This window comes from Ranitomeya variabilis, chromosome 8 (genome assembly GCF_051348905.1).
Source record: "Ranitomeya variabilis isolate aRanVar5 chromosome 8, aRanVar5.hap1, whole genome shotgun sequence".
Lineage (NCBI taxonomy): Eukaryota > Metazoa > Chordata > Amphibia > Anura > Dendrobatidae > Ranitomeya > Ranitomeya variabilis.
In genome coordinates, this window is record NC_135239.1 from 33971339 (window position 1) to 33990327 (window position 18989).

The 18989-nt window shown below is 44.6% G+C and overlaps 1 protein-coding gene across 3 annotated transcripts in view; it reads right to left on the reverse strand.

Moving 5' to 3' along the window:
• TTC39A (tetratricopeptide repeat domain 39A) overlaps positions 1–18989 on the reverse strand; it is a 69942-nt gene that overhangs the window by 18212 nt on the left and 32741 nt on the right. For 2 of the 3 annotated variants that reach the window (XM_077276194.1, XM_077276193.1), the window contains exons 4-11: positions 16851–16927; positions 15750–15817; positions 15164–15228; positions 14132–14231; positions 3193–3258; positions 2886–2994; positions 2694–2761; positions 919–978 (exon numbers count right to left, since the gene is read on the reverse strand). In XM_077276194.1, the coding sequence (XP_077132309.1) occupies positions 919–978; positions 2694–2761; positions 2886–2994; positions 3193–3258; positions 14132–14231; positions 15164–15228; positions 15750–15817; positions 16851–16927 (613 nt within the window). Of the gene's footprint in view, positions 1–918; positions 979–2693; positions 2762–2885; positions 2995–3192; positions 3259–14131; positions 14232–15163; positions 15229–15740; positions 15818–16850; positions 16928–18989 lie in introns of those variants that run through there. The other variant, XM_077276195.1, reaches the window with a different exon arrangement.

Below are 18989 nucleotides of genomic sequence, written 5' to 3' on the forward strand. Positions count from 1 at the left end.
AAGAAGAATAACATGGCACCCTGTGAGGAGATACGACCATTGCTTCCCTACTGCCGATTAGATAAAAAGGTCTTCCTCATGGCTCCTCCATCTTGAAAACCCCATAAGATGGAATTGACAAGTTTGAGAGTCATCCCTTGTCTATGGGGTAGGGAATAACTCCCCAATCTCTAGGTGCCCAACTGACCTCAAGAATCGGGAGCCCGGTGTGAAGGGAGCGGTGGTTGATCATGAGCAACTCCAATACATTAATTCTTAATGGGACCACCAGAGATTGCCAAGAGCTGCATTCGGGTGGTCTTCATCACTTCCATAAGAATGAATGGTCTAACGTTGCTCCATTCACATGGACCTCTTCCAAGCACTGGTTCTCAGGATCGGCGGTTGGACCCCCAGCGATGGGGAAGGTATTGTCTGCACAACTTTTTTTGCTGCGGGATCCATTCTAACTGATCACTACTGGACATGTAAACATAGTCTTAGATGGCCGGCTGATTATGACAGCACAGGGACACTCTTGACTATAGGTCACCTTTGCAAGTCATAATATGGTGTTTCAAGTCCTTCTTAAAGGGATCATCAAGGATTAGAAAAGAGGATCTACTTGTTATTTAGGCAGTGCCACTTATGTCCATGGGCTGTGTTTAGCATTACAGCTCATGAGCTGTCCATCAACATAAAGGTTATAGTCCATGAACAGATATAAGGGGACGGGCTCTAATAATAAGAGAGCAAAATGGACAGGTATACACAATGAATTGGGACATTGTTTCGATGTAGAGATTGTGACCCTAGGGGGATATTGATTACTGTACTATAGTAACAGATGATTTTTACAAGTTTTCCTATAATAGATGATGGTGGATTCTGTTCCAGCTTGATAATACACCCAGTCTTATTATAAGGTTACTCATTTACCAAGTCAATATTGCCTTTAATTTCTTCAATTCTTCCAGCAAAGAACAGGAATATGGCCCCCTAGGGAGAAAAACAAGGGTTGGAAGCCTGATGATAGAAAGTAATATCACTCTCAGCACAGTGAAATAACTGATGGGACAATTACGGCAATAACATCAAATAGGAGCCAACATCTAATAAGCTTCACACTCCAAGATTGTTCTTATGTAACATTTCTTTGTTATGTGGTTGTATAAAATTAGTGGCGGTAAATTATTAGATATACACTGATTTAATCCTGTGCTCAAATCTGTGCGAAAATTCAGCAGCAGGAAGGACGGACACTGAGGAGCTGTCAATCACACTAGTTGGGTGGAGATTCAGCTGCAGCAGGGAAGGAGGATGCTTAGAAGCTGTCAATCAGATTAGGTGGGTAGAGATGCAGCAGCAGGAAGGAGGACACTGAGGAGCTGCCAATCAGGCTAAGTGGGTGGAGATTCAGCAGTAGAGAGGAGGGACACTGAGGAGCTGCCAATCAGGCTAAGTGGGTGGAGATTCAGCAGTAGAGAGGAGGGACACTGAGGAGCTGCCAATCAGGCTAAGTGGGTGGAGATTCAGCAGCAGGGAGGAGGGACACTGAGGAGCTGCCAATCAGGCTAAGTGGGTGGAGATTCAGCAGTAGAGAGGAGGGACACTGAGGAGCTGCCAATCAGGCTAAGTGGGTGGAGATTCAGCAGTAGAGAGGAGAGACACTGAGGAGCTGCCAATCAGGCTAAGTGGGTGGAGATTCAGCAGCAGGGAGGAGGGACACGGAGGAGCTGCCAATCAGGCTAAGTGGGTGGAGATTCAGCAGTAGAGAGGAGGGACACTGAGGAGCTGCCAATCAGGCTAAGTGGGTGGAGATTCAGCAGTAGAGAGGAGAGACACTGAGGAGCTGCCAATCAGGCTAAGTGGGTGGAGATTCAGCAGCAGGGAGGAGGGACACTGAGGAGCTGCCAATCAGGCTAAGTGGGTGGAGATTCAGCAGCAGGGAGGAGGGACACTGAGTTGTCAATCAGACTAGGTGGGTAAAGACTGAGTTTAAAATATAAAACAGGATTACACAGCCATTAGGACACCAATTTTTCAAAGTAAATATACCAGACTCATCAGGTCTAAGACATGGGTTTGGGGGGGGGGGGCGTACTGTCCATAGTGGCAGATAACGTGGCCAATATGGGTCATGTTAGCTGTGGGGGACTCAATGCCGAGTGGTACTGCCCCCTTTTGGGCATTCAGATCTCAACAGCATCTGCATTCTCAGGATGCAGATATTGTTTAATACAATTTTGGAACTAGGGGCCCTCGGCTCCCTTTTCCATCTTTCACCCTGTGCATTTAAGCCCCTGTTTCCACACAGGGCAGGTAATCGAAAGGAAGATATTGTGGGGCATCATACTGGGAACGGTGGGGGCAACATACTGTTGGTGCTTGCTGTGGGGGTCATACTGTTCATGGGGGGTAATATGGAAGAAAATTATGAGGTGGGATTCACTGTGAGGTCTCATTTTGTGTGTGGGGGCAATTTTTTAGGCATTAGTGGGTGAGAACACTAAGAGACACAATCTGTGTCCCTTTCCCCAGTTTAAAAATTGGGGGGGTATTTTTCCTTCTGTGACTCCAATCTGCCCTTACCCCACCTAACATTTATTTTGGGGGTGGGGATGGAGGTGAGGCCAATAAGAGATCTATGTAACTATGCATGCAGTGTGGGCTGTGATTACTGATCATACCCCGGATATCCCCCCTGACCATACCTTGGGGTAGCGGCTTAAATACGGTTCTAGCAATTTTTCTGCTTCGTCGATGTTTCCTTTGCCGGTGCCTGGACCAGGAAATGGAGAACTCAATTACATTTACAATGATAACGTCTATGCAAGGTGGATTTTGTGCTACAGATACAGATACAGCCTTATAACGTGACCCCGGTATTAAAGAGAACAGCTTACCTAGCACAAAGCTCATAAACGTGTGATAGCAAAGAAGGAGCAGGGTGCACAGTAAGGCCCGGAAGCTGTGGTCCGCGGCCCCCTCCTGGAGCTGTCTCAGGCCATATTCCTGGGGACCATCAATAGACAGAGAAGTCACTAAACATATAGAGACCGCTGTATACAGTCACTATTACACTACCTGGACTAACACACACTAGGTATGGCCTGACCAGAGTGGGAGAAGGGAACCGACAACTGAACTGGGGGCAGATACCACCATTCTTCACCTCGGAGGATTCTGAGAAGTGACTGACGCGGCTCTCACCTTGTTACCGGAGAATCCGACAAATTCTAGAAGTCGCAATATCCTGGTGGGTAACATCGATAAAGTCTAGAAGGAGAGAATTGTAGGTGTGAGATCATCATGTATGTAAAATAATAAAATACCGAGAAGAGATCGATCATCAAAAATCAGCAATTGTTTAAATCAATTTTATACATAAAAAGATTTTTTTTTTTCAATGTCTGAGAACCTCTATTCACCAGTTGCATTTTTTTTTTAAGACCTTTCCTCACCCTCCCGGGGTCTAGGTCTGATTCTCCGACGCTGCTCTTCAAGTCTGTCATTGTCTGCAGCGTTGATGTGACATCAGCAGTGCTGCAGACAATCTGTGATCTCATTGGCTCATGCTATTGGCTGAGCCTAGCGCTGTTGACGTGACGCCGCAGACAGTAACAGACACCGGGAGCAGCGGATTAGACTCGGTTTCGGACCTGGGGAGGGTGAGTGAAGCCAGTATAACTTTTTTCAGTACAAAACCAGAAAATCCCTTTAACTTTTTCATAACAAACTAAAAATGATGGTTTTCACTGCACATTACCTCCTTGTGTACACAGACTTCTAATAGTAATTAGCTGCGGACACAGGAGGAAAAAAAAACAGCGATCTCAAAAACGAATGAAAAAAAAAAATCGTATTATTAGATTGTGGGTTTTTTTTAACATGGGCGGTACAATTCAGCACCCGCCGCAGTGTTGCACAGAGACTTTCGATCAGCAGGCGACCCATGCGGGTGCAGGAGCGCGCTCCCGACACACGGACACACGGCTGTAGAGAGGTTGGTGTCCAGGAAACGGTTTCATGTGCACTAATCCTTTACTGATGGTTCGTTACAGACTGAATACGGCTTTATTCACACTCCTGCCAAGTTATTCTACATTGGTTTACACTGGTATCGTAAAATGGTTTACATTCCCTCCATTAGTGATGCTGCCCGCCCCCATAGACTGTAATGGGGGGAAAAATCCACATACTGTACCCACTTCACTGTTCTTCATGTAGAGTAATATTTTGCTTCGTTTTTCTATAGAACACACTTGTGGATGCAGTATGTGATCACTAAATAATATAACTAAATTCTATACTAATACTCAGCAGACGCCGAGGTCACAGCTCAGAGGCTCCCGAGGTCCCGACCGGCCATTATCCGGCTCGGTAAATATTTGCCAGATCTTTCTTCCCTCTGTCACCTTGTGTTTAAAGTTCTACAAAACCAACAGCATGTGATGTGTGCACATGGTATATGGAGGTGACATCACAGCATACACAGAGCCGAGCACATGAGCAGAGCCTTCTAGAGACTTCACCCCGCGGAGATGAGGACAATTTTTTTATTTTTGCACTTTTAGTTTTTCCTCCCTTTCTTCCAATTAGGACTTTTCCTATGGGGCCCCATGAATTCTATGTACGCCCCTTACGGCGATACAAAATATGCAATTTTTTGTTTTTGTATTCAATCATGTTAAACCATGGTAGAACGTAAAAAAATTGGTTTGTGCTGCCATCTTGTGACACCCAGAATTTATTTATCCTGCAGCTGTATAAAGCCTCGTTTTCTGTGACCCAAGATAAAGCTTTTACTCATTCCATTTTGGGATATGTACAGACTTTTGGTAGCTTTTATTCAGGGCCGGACTGGGACTAAAATTCAGCCCTGGCATTTGAAGTCACACAGGCCCACTTGTCGCATGGTGACTGTATAATATCTTTGTACACTTGTAGGCTACAAGAAGTGAGGGGAGTGTAACACGACTATATAACATATAATTACAGCTGTATCCAGCATTACAGCTCAGTCTCCATAGAATGTAATACAGCGCAGCCCCCATAGACTATAATACAGCACAGCCCCCATAGACTATAATACAGCACAGCCCCCATAGAATGTAATACAGCACATCCCCCATAGAATGTAATACAGCACAGCCCCCATAGAATGTAATACAGCACAGCCCCCATAGAATGTAATACAGCACAGCCCCCATAGAATGTAATACAGCACAGCCCCCATAGAATGTAATACAGCACAGCCCCCATAGAATGTAATGCAGCCAGCCCCATAGAATGTAATACAGCACAGCCCCCATAGAATGTAATACAGCACAGCCCCCATAGAATGTAATGCAGCCAGCCCCATAGAATGTAATACAGAACAGCCCCATAGAATTTAATGCAGCACAGTCCCCATAGAATGTAATGCAGCACAGCCCCCATAGAATGTAATACAGCACAGCCCCCATAGAATGTAATACAGCACAGCCCCCATAGAATGTAATGCAGCCAGCCCCATAGAATGTAATACAGAACAGCCCCATAGAATGTAATGCAGCACAGCCCCCATAGAATGTAATGCAGCACAGCCCCCATAGAATGTAATGCAGCACAGCCCCCATAGAATGTAATACAGCACAGCCCCCATAGAATGTAATACAGCACAGCCCCATAGAATTTAATGCAGCACAGTCCCCATAGAATGTAATGCAGCACAGCCCCCATAGAATGTAATGCAGCCAGCCCCATAGAATGTAATGCAGCACAGCCCCCATAGAATGTAATGCAGCACAGCCCCCATAGAATTAAATGCAGCACAGCCCCATAGAATGTAATACAGCACAGCCCCATAGAATATAATGCAGCACAGCCCCATAGAATATAATGCAGCACAGCCCCATAGAATATAATGCAGCACAGCTGCATACAATATAATGCAGCACAGCCACCATACAATGTAATGCAGCCAGCCCCATAGAATATAATGCAGCACAGGCCCATAGAATGGAATGCAGCCAGCCCCATAGAATATAATGCAGCACAGGCCCATGGAATGGAATGCAGCCAGCCCCATAGAATATAATGCAGCACAGGCCCATGGAATGGAATGCAGCCAGCCCCCATAGAATGTAATGCAGGCAGCCACCATACAATATAATGCAGCACAGCCCCCATAGAATGTAATGCAGGCAGCCCCCATAGAATGTAATGCAGGCAGGCAGCCCCCCATAGAATGTAATGCAGGCAGGCAGCCCCCCATAGAATGTAATGCAGGCAGGCAGCCCCCCATAGAATGTAATGCAGGCAGGCAGCCCCCATAGAATGTAATGCAGGCAGGCAGCCCCCCATAGAATGTAATGCAGGCAGGCAGCCCCCCATAGAATGTAATGCAGGCAGGCAGCCCCCCATAGAATGTAATGCAGGCAGGCAGCCCCCATAGAATGTAATGCAGGCAGGCAGCCCCCATAGAATGTAATACAGCACAGCCCCATAGAATTTAATGCAGCACAGTCCCCATAGAATGTAATGCAGCACAGCCCCCATAGAATGTAATGCAGCCAGCCCCATAGAATGTAATGCAGCACAGCCCCCATAGAATGTAATGCAGCCAGCCCCATAGAATTAAATGCAGCACAGCCCCATAGAATGTAATACAGCACAGCCCCATAGAATATAATGCAGCACAGCCCCATAGAATATAATGCAGCACAGCCCCATACAATATAATGCAGCACAGCCAGCATACAATGTAATGCAGCCAGCCCCATAGAATATAATGCAGCACAGGCCCATAGAATGGAATGCAGCCAGCCCCATAGAATATAATGCAGCACAGGCCCATGGAATGGAATGCAGCCAGCCCCATAGAATATAATGCAGCACAGGCCCATGGAATGGAATGCAGCCAGCCCCCATAGAATGTAATGCAGGCAGCCACCATACAATATAATGCAGCACAGCCCCCATAGAATGTAATGCAGGCAGCCCCCATAGAATGTAATGCAGGCAGGCAGCCCCCATAGAAAGTAATGCAGGCAGGCAGCCCCCATAGAAAGTAATGCAGGCAGGCAGCCCCCATAGAAAGTAATGCAGGCAGGCAGCCCCCCCCAATAGCTCCACAATCCAGTCATCACTCATTGATTAAAAAAAAAAAACACTCTACTCACCTCTCTCCTCGTGTCCCGCACTGCTCTGGCTCTGGTCTCAGCAGTCGCAGTCTGCCCGCCCGGTCACACAGCAGGTGCGCGATGATATGACGTCATCGCGCACCCGCAGTGTCAGCGGCAGGCAGAGCGGGGAATGATGGGAGAGGGGGCGTCAGCAGACTCTCTCTCCTCCATCATTGCATTCAACTGTACCGGCGTCTATGACGCCGGTATAGTTGAATGCGGGGCCGGGAGTGCACCGACAGCGGGGAGAGTGTGCCGACAGCGGCACATTCGAGCGGCCCACTACTGCCACCGGCCCTTCTGGCATTTGCCAGAACTGCCCTATGGCCAATCCGGCCCTGCTTTTATTGCAGTTTTTCTGGGAAGTGCACTGATCGGGAAACATCAAATTTCGCATTTTGATTTTTTTTGTCTTTCATATTGTAGGATAAATATTTTGTCATATTTAGTTAGTTCGGGTAACGATACGCAAGCAACAGCAACAATCCTAGAGCCTGGGAGAGCTGGCTTGTTCTTCTATTTTGCAGGCAAGCGCCTGTGCAGCGAGTGCGGCCACCCACCTTGGTAATCCCAGCCCCACAGTGTGTTATGCATTATGCAGAGTGCGGGGCTGGGACTCACAAGCAGGGAAGCCGCACAGGCGCAGTCTGCAAGCCTGGCTGTGACGTCAGACGGCCAGAGCTCACTGCACCTGCACCAGACAGTACTACACAGCGCAGGCGCCGGATTTCATGGGTAAACAGCGCTGAGGGGGCGGCGCCCGGCGCCCCTGAACATTTGAGTGACGGCAATGTGGCGTTACAAGCAGGGGGGTGAGGACCTGCCTCCCTGGCTAAAGAAAGGTATTTTGGCGAAAATATAAAACCCTTTATTTTGGTAATACATGCACCTAAAACTAAAAGAGCCACCTTGTTAGAATGCAGCATTACTGCTGCACAAGGTGGCTCTTTTAGTTTATAACGGCTGGAGGGGGTGACAGTGGCCCTTTAAAGGCATTTTCAACCCCTTTTTTAACTTTACAATGGCCCCAGTATGATAAATAAAGATATAGCATATAATTACCTTTCAATCCCCCTCCAATTCCTGTGTCCGCCTTTCTTTAACTTCTCTTCCAGCATGATCGGAACTTGACAGATTTAGCCACTGACTGACTGTCTGCAGCAGTCGCTACCGATCACTCCGGAAGTGAAGTAGAGGTGACTGGAGGGGGCACAGCCTGCGGTACAGAGGAATGGTGAGGGATCAGTGGGAGGGGGGGAGGGGGGGAATAAGCTATTCTTTTTTTTTTACTAAACTAGAGATACTGTATATGTAAAACTAGATGGTGGCCCGATTCTAACAATCGGGTATTCTAGTATATGCATGTCTACGTAGTATATTGCCCGGCCACGTAGTATATTGCCCAGAGACGTAGTATATTGCCCAGCGACGTAGTATATTGCCCAGCGACGTAGTATATTGCCCAGCCACGTAGTATATTGCCCAGTCACGTAGTATATTGCCCAGTCACGTAGTATATTGCCCAGTCACGTAGTATATTGCCCAGCCACGTAGTATATTGCCCAGCCACGTAGTATATTGCCCAGCGACGTAGTATACAGCACAGCCATGTAGTATATTGCCCAGCGACGTAGTATATTGCCCAGCCACGTAGTATATTGCCCAGCCATGTAGTATATTGCCCAGCGACGTAGTATATTGCCCAGCGACGTAGTATATTGCCCAGCCACGTAGTATATTGCCCAGCGACATAGTATATTGCCCAGTGACGTAGTATATTGCCCAGCCATGTAGTATATTGCCCAGCGACGTAGTATATTGCCCAGCCACGTAGTATATTGCCCAGCCACGTAGTATATTGCCCAGCCATGTAGTATATTGCCCAGCGACGTAGTATATTGCCCAGCGACGTAGTATATTGCCCAGCGACGTAGTATATTGCCCAGCGACGTAGTATATTGCCCAGCCACGTAGTATATTGCCCAGTCACGTAGTATATTGCCCAGTCACGTAGTATATTGCCCAGTCACGTAGTATATTGCCCAGTCACGTAGTATATTGCCCAGTCACGTAGTATATTGCCCAGTCACGTAGTATATTGCCCAGTCACGTAGTATATTGCCCAGCCACGTAGTATATTGCCCAGCCACGTAGTATATTGCCCAGCGACGAAGTATACAGCACAGCCATGTAGTATATTGCCCAGCGACGTAGTATATTGCCCAGTGACGTAGTATATTGCCCAGTGACGTAGTATATTGCCCAGTGACGTAGTATATTGCCCAGTGACGTAGTATATTGCCCAGCCATGTAGTATATTGCCCAGCCACGTAGTATATTGCCCAGCCACGTAGTATATTGCCCAGCGACGTAGTATATTGCCCAGCGACGTAGTATATTGCCCAGCCACGTAGTATATTGCCCAGCCATGTAGTATATTGCCCAGCGACGTAGTATATTGCCCAGCGACGTAGTATATTGCCCAGCCACGTAGTATATTGCCCAGCGACATAGTATATTGCCCAGTGACGTAGTATATTGCCCAGCCATGTAGTATATTGCCCAGCGACGTAGTATATTGCCCAGCGACGTAGTATATTGCCCAGCCACGTAGTATATTGCCCAGCCATGTAGTATATTGCCCAGCGACGTAGTATATTGCCCAGCGATGTAGTATATTGCCCAGCCACGTAGTATATTGCCCAGCGACATAGTATATTGCCCAGTGACGTAGTATATTGCCCAGCCATGTAGTATATTGCCCAGCGACGTAGTATATTGCCCAGCGACGTAGTATATTGCCCAGCCACGTAGTATATTGCCCAGCGACATAGTATATTGCCCAGTGATGTAGTATATTGCCCAGCGACGTAGTATATTGCCCAGTGACGTAGTATATTGCCCAGCCACGTAGTATATTGCCTGTTATGATCCCAGTGGCTTAGGATCACAAATCTAACCAGCTAAGTCAGAGACAATAGGACGAGCTCTGGGGATGTGGTAACTGGACTGACCGCAAAGCTGATCCTAACCAAACACACTAAAGGTAGCCGTGGAACGTTTCCTGAAATCCTAGACGTCTCTTCACGGCCTGAGAAACTGACTACCCCTAGAGATAAAGTAAGACCTCACTTGCCTCAGAGAAATAACCCCAAAGAAATAGAACAGCCCCCCACAAATAATAACGGTGAGTTAAGAGGAAAAGACAAACGCAGAGATGAAACAGGTTAAGCAAATGAGGCCCGCTAACACTAGATAGCAGAAAATAGCAAGGGATCTGTGCGGTCAGTAAAAAACCCTATACAAAAATATCCACGCAGGGAATGCGAGAACCCCCACACCAACTAACGATGTGGGGGGAGCAACTCAGCACCCCAGAGCTACCAGCAAGCAGAGAAATCACATATTAGCAAGCTGGACAAAACTCATAATATTCTAGGAACATATTGAACACAGATGAGCAAGAATAAGCAAACAGAACTTAGCTTCTCTTGAAGAGACTGGTAACGGATGTAGACAGGAGCAAACAGAATAGCACTGAATACAACGACAGCAGGCATAGACTGAGATTCCAAGTGAGCTTAAATAGAAAACCAGCCCACAGATAACGAGACAGCTGATGCCAGTCACAAACCTGCAGAAAGACAGCACTCACACAGTACCACTTGTGACCACAAGAGGGAGCCCAGAAATAGAGTTCACAACAATTGCCCAGCGACGTAGTATATTGCCCAGTGACGTAGTATATTGCCCAGCGACATAGTATATTGCCCAGTGATGTAGTATACAGCACAGAGCCACGTAGTATAATGCTCCATGCAGTTACGGCCCCATAGATGCCCCATATAATGCTCCATGCAGTTATGGCCCCATAGATGCCCCATATAATGCTCCATGCAGTTATGGCCCCATAGACGCTCCATACAGCATTGTGCCACATGTAATGCTGCTGAGGCAATAAAAAATAAATAAATCACATACTCACCTCTCGTCGCTGCTCCTCAGCGTCCCGTCTCTCCGCACTGACTGTTCAGGCAGAGGGCGGCGCGCACACTAATACGTCATCGCGCCCTCTGACCTGCACAGTCACTGCAAAAGGACGGAAAGATGGAGCGGCGCCCGGCGGATGGAACGCGGACAGGTGAATATGAAATACTCACCTGCTCCTGGCTTCCGGTCCCAGGGTGTGATGACGTCGCGGTCATGTGACCGCGACGTCATGGCAGGTCCTTCTCCCAGACCATCCTTGCCACCGGAACGTGTGGCTTGCATGGACTGGCCGCAGCATCGCGAGGAGTGGGAAAGGCGGCGGAAGGTGAGTATATAATGATTTTTTATTTTTTTTATTATTTTTAACATTAGATGTTTTTACTATTGATGCTGCATAGGCAGCCTCAATAGTAAAAACTTGGTCACACAGGGTTAATAGCGGCGGTAACGGAGTGCGTTACCCGCGGCATAACGCGGTCCGTTACCGCCGGCATTAACCCTGTGTCAGCGGTTACCGGACAGCGTATGCGGGCGACGGGCACTGAGTGCGGGGAGTAAGGAGCGGCCATTTTCTTCCGGACTGTGCGCATCGCTGATTGGTCATGGCAATGGTCGTGGGCGTTTTGCCACGACCAATAAGTGACTTGGATTCCATGACAGACAGAGGCCGCGACCAATGAATATCCGTGACAGACAGAAGGACAGACAGAAAGACGGAAGTGACCCTTAGACAATTATATAGTAGATGAAGAAGGGCAATGGAAAATCCCTTTAAAAAAAAGACAGTATGCAGTAAAGCTCCCTCTAGTGGTGACTTCAGGGAATCCAAATCTTTTTTTTCATTCCACTCTGTTGAATTTGGTGCTTTATGTACAGTGGGGAGAATAAGTATTTGACACACTGACGATTTTGCTAGTTTTCCCACCTACAAAGAATGGAGAGGTCTGTAATTTTTCTACATAATTAAATTGCATTTTATTGCATGAAATAAGTATTTGATACAATAGAAAAACAGAACTTAATATTTGGTGCAGAAATCTTTGTTTGCAATTACAGAGGTCAGACATTTCCTGTAGTTCTGGACCAAGTTTGCACTGCAGCAGGGATTTTGGCCCCCTCCTCCATACAGATCTTTAGATCTTTCAGGTGTCGGGGCTGTCGTTGGGCAACATTGAGATTCAGCTCCTGCCAAAGATTTTCTACTGGGTTCAGGTCTGGAGACTGGCTAGGCCACTCCAGGACCTTGAAATGCTTCTTACGGAGCCACTAGTTAGTTATGCTGGCTGTGTGTTTTGGGTCATTGTCATGCTGGAAGACCCAGCTATGACCCATACTCAATGCTCTTACTGAGGAAGGAGGTTGTTGGCCAAAATCTCATGATACATGACTCCATCCATCCTCCCTTCAATATGGTGCAGTCGTCCTGTCCCCTTTGCTGAAAAGCACCCCCAAAGTATGAATGTTTCCCCCACCATGCTTTATGGTTGGGATGGTGTTCTTGGGGTTGTATTCATCCTTCTTCATCCAAACATATGAGTGGAGTTGATACCAAAAAAGATCTATTTTGGTCTCATCTGACCACATGACCTTCTCCCAGGTCTCCTCTGGATCATCCAAATGGTCAGTGGCAAACGTTAAATGGGCCTGGACCTGTGGTGATGTGAGCAGGGGGATCTTGTGTGCCCTGCAGGATTTTAATCCATGACGGCATAGTGTGTTACTAAACAGTGATGTTTGAGACTGTGGTCCCAGCTCTCTTCAGGTCATTGACCAGGTCCTCCCGTGTAGTTCTGGGCTGATTCCTGACCTTTCTCAGAATCATCCTTACCCCCCGAGGTGAGATCTTTCATGGAGCCCCAGACCGAGGAAGATTGACAGTCATCTTGTGTTTCTTCCATTTTCTAATAATTGTGCCAACAGTTGTTGCCTTCTCACCAAGCTCCTTGCCTATTGTCCTATAGCCCATCCCAGCCTTGTGCAGGTCTACAATTTTGTCCCTGGTGTCCTTAGACAGCTCTTTGGTCTTGGCCATGGTGGAGAGGTTGGAGTGTGAGTGATTGATTGTGGACAGGTGTCTTTTATACAGATAATGAGTTCAAATAGGAGCAATTACTACAGGTAATGAGTGCAGAGTAGGAGGCTTCTTACAGAAAACTAACAGGTCTGTGAGAGACAATTCTTGCTGGTTGGTCGATGATCAAATACTAATTTTCATGCAACAAAATGCAATTTAATTATGTAGAAATCATACAATGTGATTTTCTGGATTTTATTTTTAGATTCTGTCTCTCACAGTTGAAGTGTACCTACGATAAAAATTACAGACCTCTCCATTCTTTGTAGGCGGGAAAACGTGCAAAATCGTCAGTGTATCAAGTATTTATTTTCCCCACTGTATAAGAAAAATGGAGTTTAGACCATAATAAGATACATTTAAAAAAAAAAATCATTTTTTTTTTTGCAGTTGGAGTGGACAGCGCCTCCTTGTACTGGACGCGTTAGTTATATATTTATATAGATTGATTGTGTCTTCTCATTAATCATCTTAAGTCTAAATACAAGTCTAAGGCGGGAAAACATACATACCGCACAGTCTTTTTGCTACTGAGCTCAAAGACACGGTGCTTTGCACATCTTTTGGGTTACATGATAAAAGTCTGGCTGCAGTCACCACAAGGGGGAGCTCACTGCACAGTTATTTATGGATCTACCACTAAACTATATTCACATACAGTGAGCGCCATCTAGTGGCAAAATATTTTTTTTTTTTTAGCATTTTATAAATTTCAACCAGATTCGATCACTCGTCTGAAGAGCACCCTTGAATAAACCTAAAATCTAATGCTTAGCACGGTAGAAATTGTAGAAATTGATAAAAGAAGATTTGGCTGTAGAATAGAGAAATCCATTAGAAAGTACCGTGAATGATGCACTCAGACGCAGGGAGCGCACTGACCGCACATAGTCCATGTCAGATTCTCAAAATTACATACCAAATTAAAAGCTCCAACACCCAACTTCACCCCACCTTCAAAGTGGCAGTGACTTTCTCCCGTTATGTGGTTGGAACATTTCTGCAGAGAATCGAGCTCCCTGAAAGAACAGAAACAAATAGAAGCTAAAAAAAAATAAATTATCACTTTTTTTTTTTTCCATTGGTGAATCGTAAATATATTGATAATAGAAAGTCTATTCTCATCTTAGCACCTTCATATACTTTTATATAAATACATTACAGTAAGTTTAGGAATTTTGTGTAACCATGACATTACTTATCTCATTGATACTGAGCAACAGGCGCTTTTCCCAAAATTAAATTCACTTATTGATGATATTCTATTTCAGGTCTTCAATACAAAAAGTGAATCTCATATATTCTATAGAGTCATTACACACAGAGTGATCTATTTCACGTGTTTATTTCTGTTAATGTTGATGATTATGGCTTACAGCCAATGAAAACCCAAAAGTCATTATCTCAGTAAATTAGAATACTTTATAACACCAGCTTGAAAAATGATTTTTAAATCCGAAATGTTCTCTACTGAAATGTCTGTTCAGTAAATGCACTAAATACTTGGTCGGGGCTCCTTTGGCATTAATTATTGCATCAATGCAGCGTGGCATGGAGGCGATCAGCCTGTGGCACTGCTGAGGGGTTATGGAAGCCCAGGTTGCTTTGATAGCAGCCTTCAGCTCGTCTGCATTGTTGGCTCTGGTGTCTCTCGTCTTGATTGCAGTTATTTATTCCAAAAGGTCTGCAACCAAATGTTAAGCTGAGGGTGCCAACTATTTTGTCAGCCCCATTTTGGGGGTTTTGTGTGAAATTATATCCAATTTACCTTTTCTTCTCTCTTTTTTTGTGTTGTTCCAATAAACACATGTGTGTAACAAAACGTGCAATTGCAATAATTTTCTGGGAGAAATACTTCATTTTCTTGACGAATTTGAAGGGTGCCAACACTTTTGCCCATGACTATATATTGCTGTATATAAGGCAATATCTAGGTTATAGTGATACTCACTTGTACGTCTGATAACTGTTTCTGACCTTGATGCCGCCTTTGATGAAGCTGACCATGTTTTCATCCTGCAGTAATTAACAGAGCAGATTATTTGACAATTATAGCCTGGACTTTAATTGCCCTTTTCTATTAATAAGCCGGGAGATGTGTCAATCTTTAATTTTACTGTTCGTCTTGTTCTACAGTTCTTCGGTAAGTTGAAGCAAAGTGCTGCATCCCAGGAATAGGGAAAATCTTGATACAACTCATTAAGACAATGAACGCCAATCATTGTACTATGGGCTCATTGCCGGTACTTATAATAATAATAATAATAATAATAATAATAATAATACTTAGGCTGTGTTCACATGCAGCGGTCACGATGTGGCTTTAAACCGCAGCGGCTCCGTACTTCTGCCATCTTTCTACTGCTTTAATGAATCTCGATTGTGCAGTGAAACAATGTAAAGGCTGCAGCGAGTTTAAAGCCACATTGTAACTGCTGCATGTGAACACAGCCTTACACTCCAATGACCTTAGAAAGCAATTATGGATGTAAGATTATTATCTGCAATGACTAAAGTAGAACACTGACATGTCAGACCTGCAGGAACGTGAGGGCGGCTCTCAGGAGAAGACACTCGGCATAGCACACCTCGGCGTGGATCTCCTCTGCAACACAGAACAATCAGATCAGAATCATCCGCCGAAGCATCAATTCATCACTTATGCTTCTCTAAAGTCACTTTTCTTATTTTATCTTGTGATATTTGTTGACATTTTTTTGTGCAAAAGTCATCAAAGTGGCGCACCTGGTTCCTGAATTTTACACAAAAAAAATGCACAAAAAATGTTGTGACTTTTAAAAAGTAAAAGTTTATGAATAAGACAAATACTTCTGGAAAACCCCAAACCTTCGCCTACAATGGCGAAAACAAAAAAGCCCCAAACACATATAAAATAGACTTTACAAACGTGCAAAATAAAAGAAGTGAAAAGCAGTTAAAAAAAACAAACACCAAAAATACAGTTATTTCAGGGCAACCTGTAGGTCCTCTTTAAAGGGATTTTCTGGGACAACAAAAGTGCGGGTCTATTCTTTGCTTATCAAATCAGTGGTGGTCCAACTTTTACCATCTGAAAAGGGCATCTCCTTCATTATTTATTGGGGTTGGCAAAAGTTGGACCTTCTCTAATCTGATAACAATGGCCTTAGCAGAGGGCTCGTGCACATAACCATATTTGTGATATGACAAAGCATCAAATTGCACTCGGACCAATGTTATTGTATGGGGCCGTACACATGTCCAATTTTTTCTTCGAACAGAGTCTGTTCAAGGAAAAAATGGCAGATTGTTTGATTTACATCCGATATTTGGTTGGTACTCGGCCATGCAAGTCAATGAGTGTGCAAAACACCAGACTGCACTCGGATGGCATCTGAGTGCAGTCAGATTTTCACGGACTAACAAAATGGAGAAGATGTATACATTTTTTCCATCTTTCCTCACCCAAGGAAATCGGATCACACTATGCTCACACTCTGATCAGACTGTGATTAACATAATCCTCCCAATTCTCTCAGTGGTGTGACCCTAGCCTAAGGGTACGCTACCAATTTTTGAAAAACCTCTTTAATTGTCAATGGAAACCTGGGAAGCAAAAATGGTTGGCGAGAGATTTATGATATGAAGAATACTGATACCTTCCGTGAACTGATCTAGACTTTGGCCGTGGACGAAATTGTTGAAAGAGTCTGCAACGGTAGATTTCTTCCTGAATCTGGTGGGAAGATGAAGCACAAGGTTGTCACATTGATGCATGAAGTGTACACAGTGACGTTTCCACAAACAGCGCAAGACACCGGAGGGAAAGACAAATAGGATGTAACCAGGACTTTTATGATGATTCATTAATTGATAGGCTCGCTTTCCATAAATAAAGTATCCAAAGCAGATAAACCTTTTTATTAACATTCTATAATAATGTTTTATGCAAAACATCTAAAATCAGGTGTGATACTTACAGGGGCCGTCCACTATTCAGACAACCCCTTCTGAGTCTCCCAATAAAATAATAACACTTATACTCACCTTTGGTGACGGTGCCATTCCAGCGGTGTTGGCACTGTCTCTCCTGGGGCTTGTGTGACATTTTTATGTCATGCAATCCCTGAGGCCAAAAAACACTAGCTTCACTCTCCCGGCCTTTGGACAAATCAGACATACGGAGGAAATAAGAACTGTGGATGGTCTCTCCCTATTTCCGGATGTCAATTATGTCTTTAGGAGAGGAGAGTGAAGCCAGTGCTGATCGACCACAGGGACATTGTTATGTCATGCAAGCCCTGGGAACGCCAGTGCCGACACCACTGGAACGGCACCGGAGGTGAGACTATATGTTATTATTTTGCTGAAGGGAGCGAACATAGGGATTGAGATTGGTTGTCTGAGTAGTGGACTCCATTTTTAATTTTCCTGTGGTGGCACTGCAAGGAAATGGAACACTTTTGCTAGTTCTGCATTGGAATCCCTGCATCTCTCCTGGGGGTCTGCACTTTTTTTTGTAGGTGATTTTTTTTTTATTCAGTCACTTGATTGAATGGGGAATTTGGATCGGATATTTACTTGATTGCCTCTAACAGACATGTCAAAAAATGTGGAAAATATCTTGGTAATCCAATTTTTGCCATAGAACCAGGTCTCCCCAAAAATTACTGCTGATCATTGAAGCTGAGCTAAAAGAGTCCAACTACCCTGGTCTGGTGTCCAGTTTGGACCTCCGTTGCAGCCGGACCAGCTCAGCGTTCACTTTTGTGCTGGCAAATCTACGCCCGGTATTCTGGGCACCTCTGGTGCATACTTGACCCACGTAATGTCATGACATCGTAGAGGTCTAGTAAACAGCTGGAACGCCCAGGATGACGGGTAGAGAATTGGGCGACGGCCGAATAAACAGTTCCCTGGTCCGGCTGTCAAAGAATACCAAACTTGACGCTGTTCAAGGGTAGTTAAAAACTTTTTTTTTTTTTTTGCTCACCTCAAGTCCCAGCAATGGAATCCCCTATGATTTGTTAATTTATAGGTGATCCTTCTAACAAAAAAAAAAAACAACAGTTTTGTCTACAGGAGAGAACAACGTTTATCTTCACTTTACAATAATTATAATGGCTAATCCGATACAAAACATCTAATATTTAAAAAGTAAATAAACTTTTCTTGATCAAGAATATCTGCCCACAGTAGTCGATGACACCCTTGTTACGGATCCATACAGCATGAATCTGTGATACAGTCATGCGAATGAGGTTGGTGCGTTTCAATGCGATCAGCGTCACACACATTAAATAAACAATATGTAATTAACTATGTCTTTTTATTATAAGGAGATATAATTACATCCATTCACTTTATAATGTTCCTTGATTCAGAGCAGAAAGTGAAAAAAAAGTGCAGTAAAAAAAGTAAATGTTGGAGCTTATGATCGCCCTCGAAATGAATGACATCATTATATTGTATCACTTTGTTTTCTCTTAAGATTTCTCATGAAAAACACGAAGAGCTGGAGATTCAGTGACAGGTGTAATAACCCAGTAACTGTAGAGACTCCTGGCAGAAATGGACCGCTGATATAGGAAAGGAAACAAACATATACTCACATCTTCCAATAATCATGATCAATTTCCAGAACTTTGACAACATTCTTTAACCAATATCACGCAAGTAAGATTAATAACATAACTTTCATTACAAAATCTTCGGTTTTACTCAAATTAGCTGATGCTAAAATGAATACGCCCCACATCAAATCTACTACATCTAGTATTTTCTATGACCTCCATGAT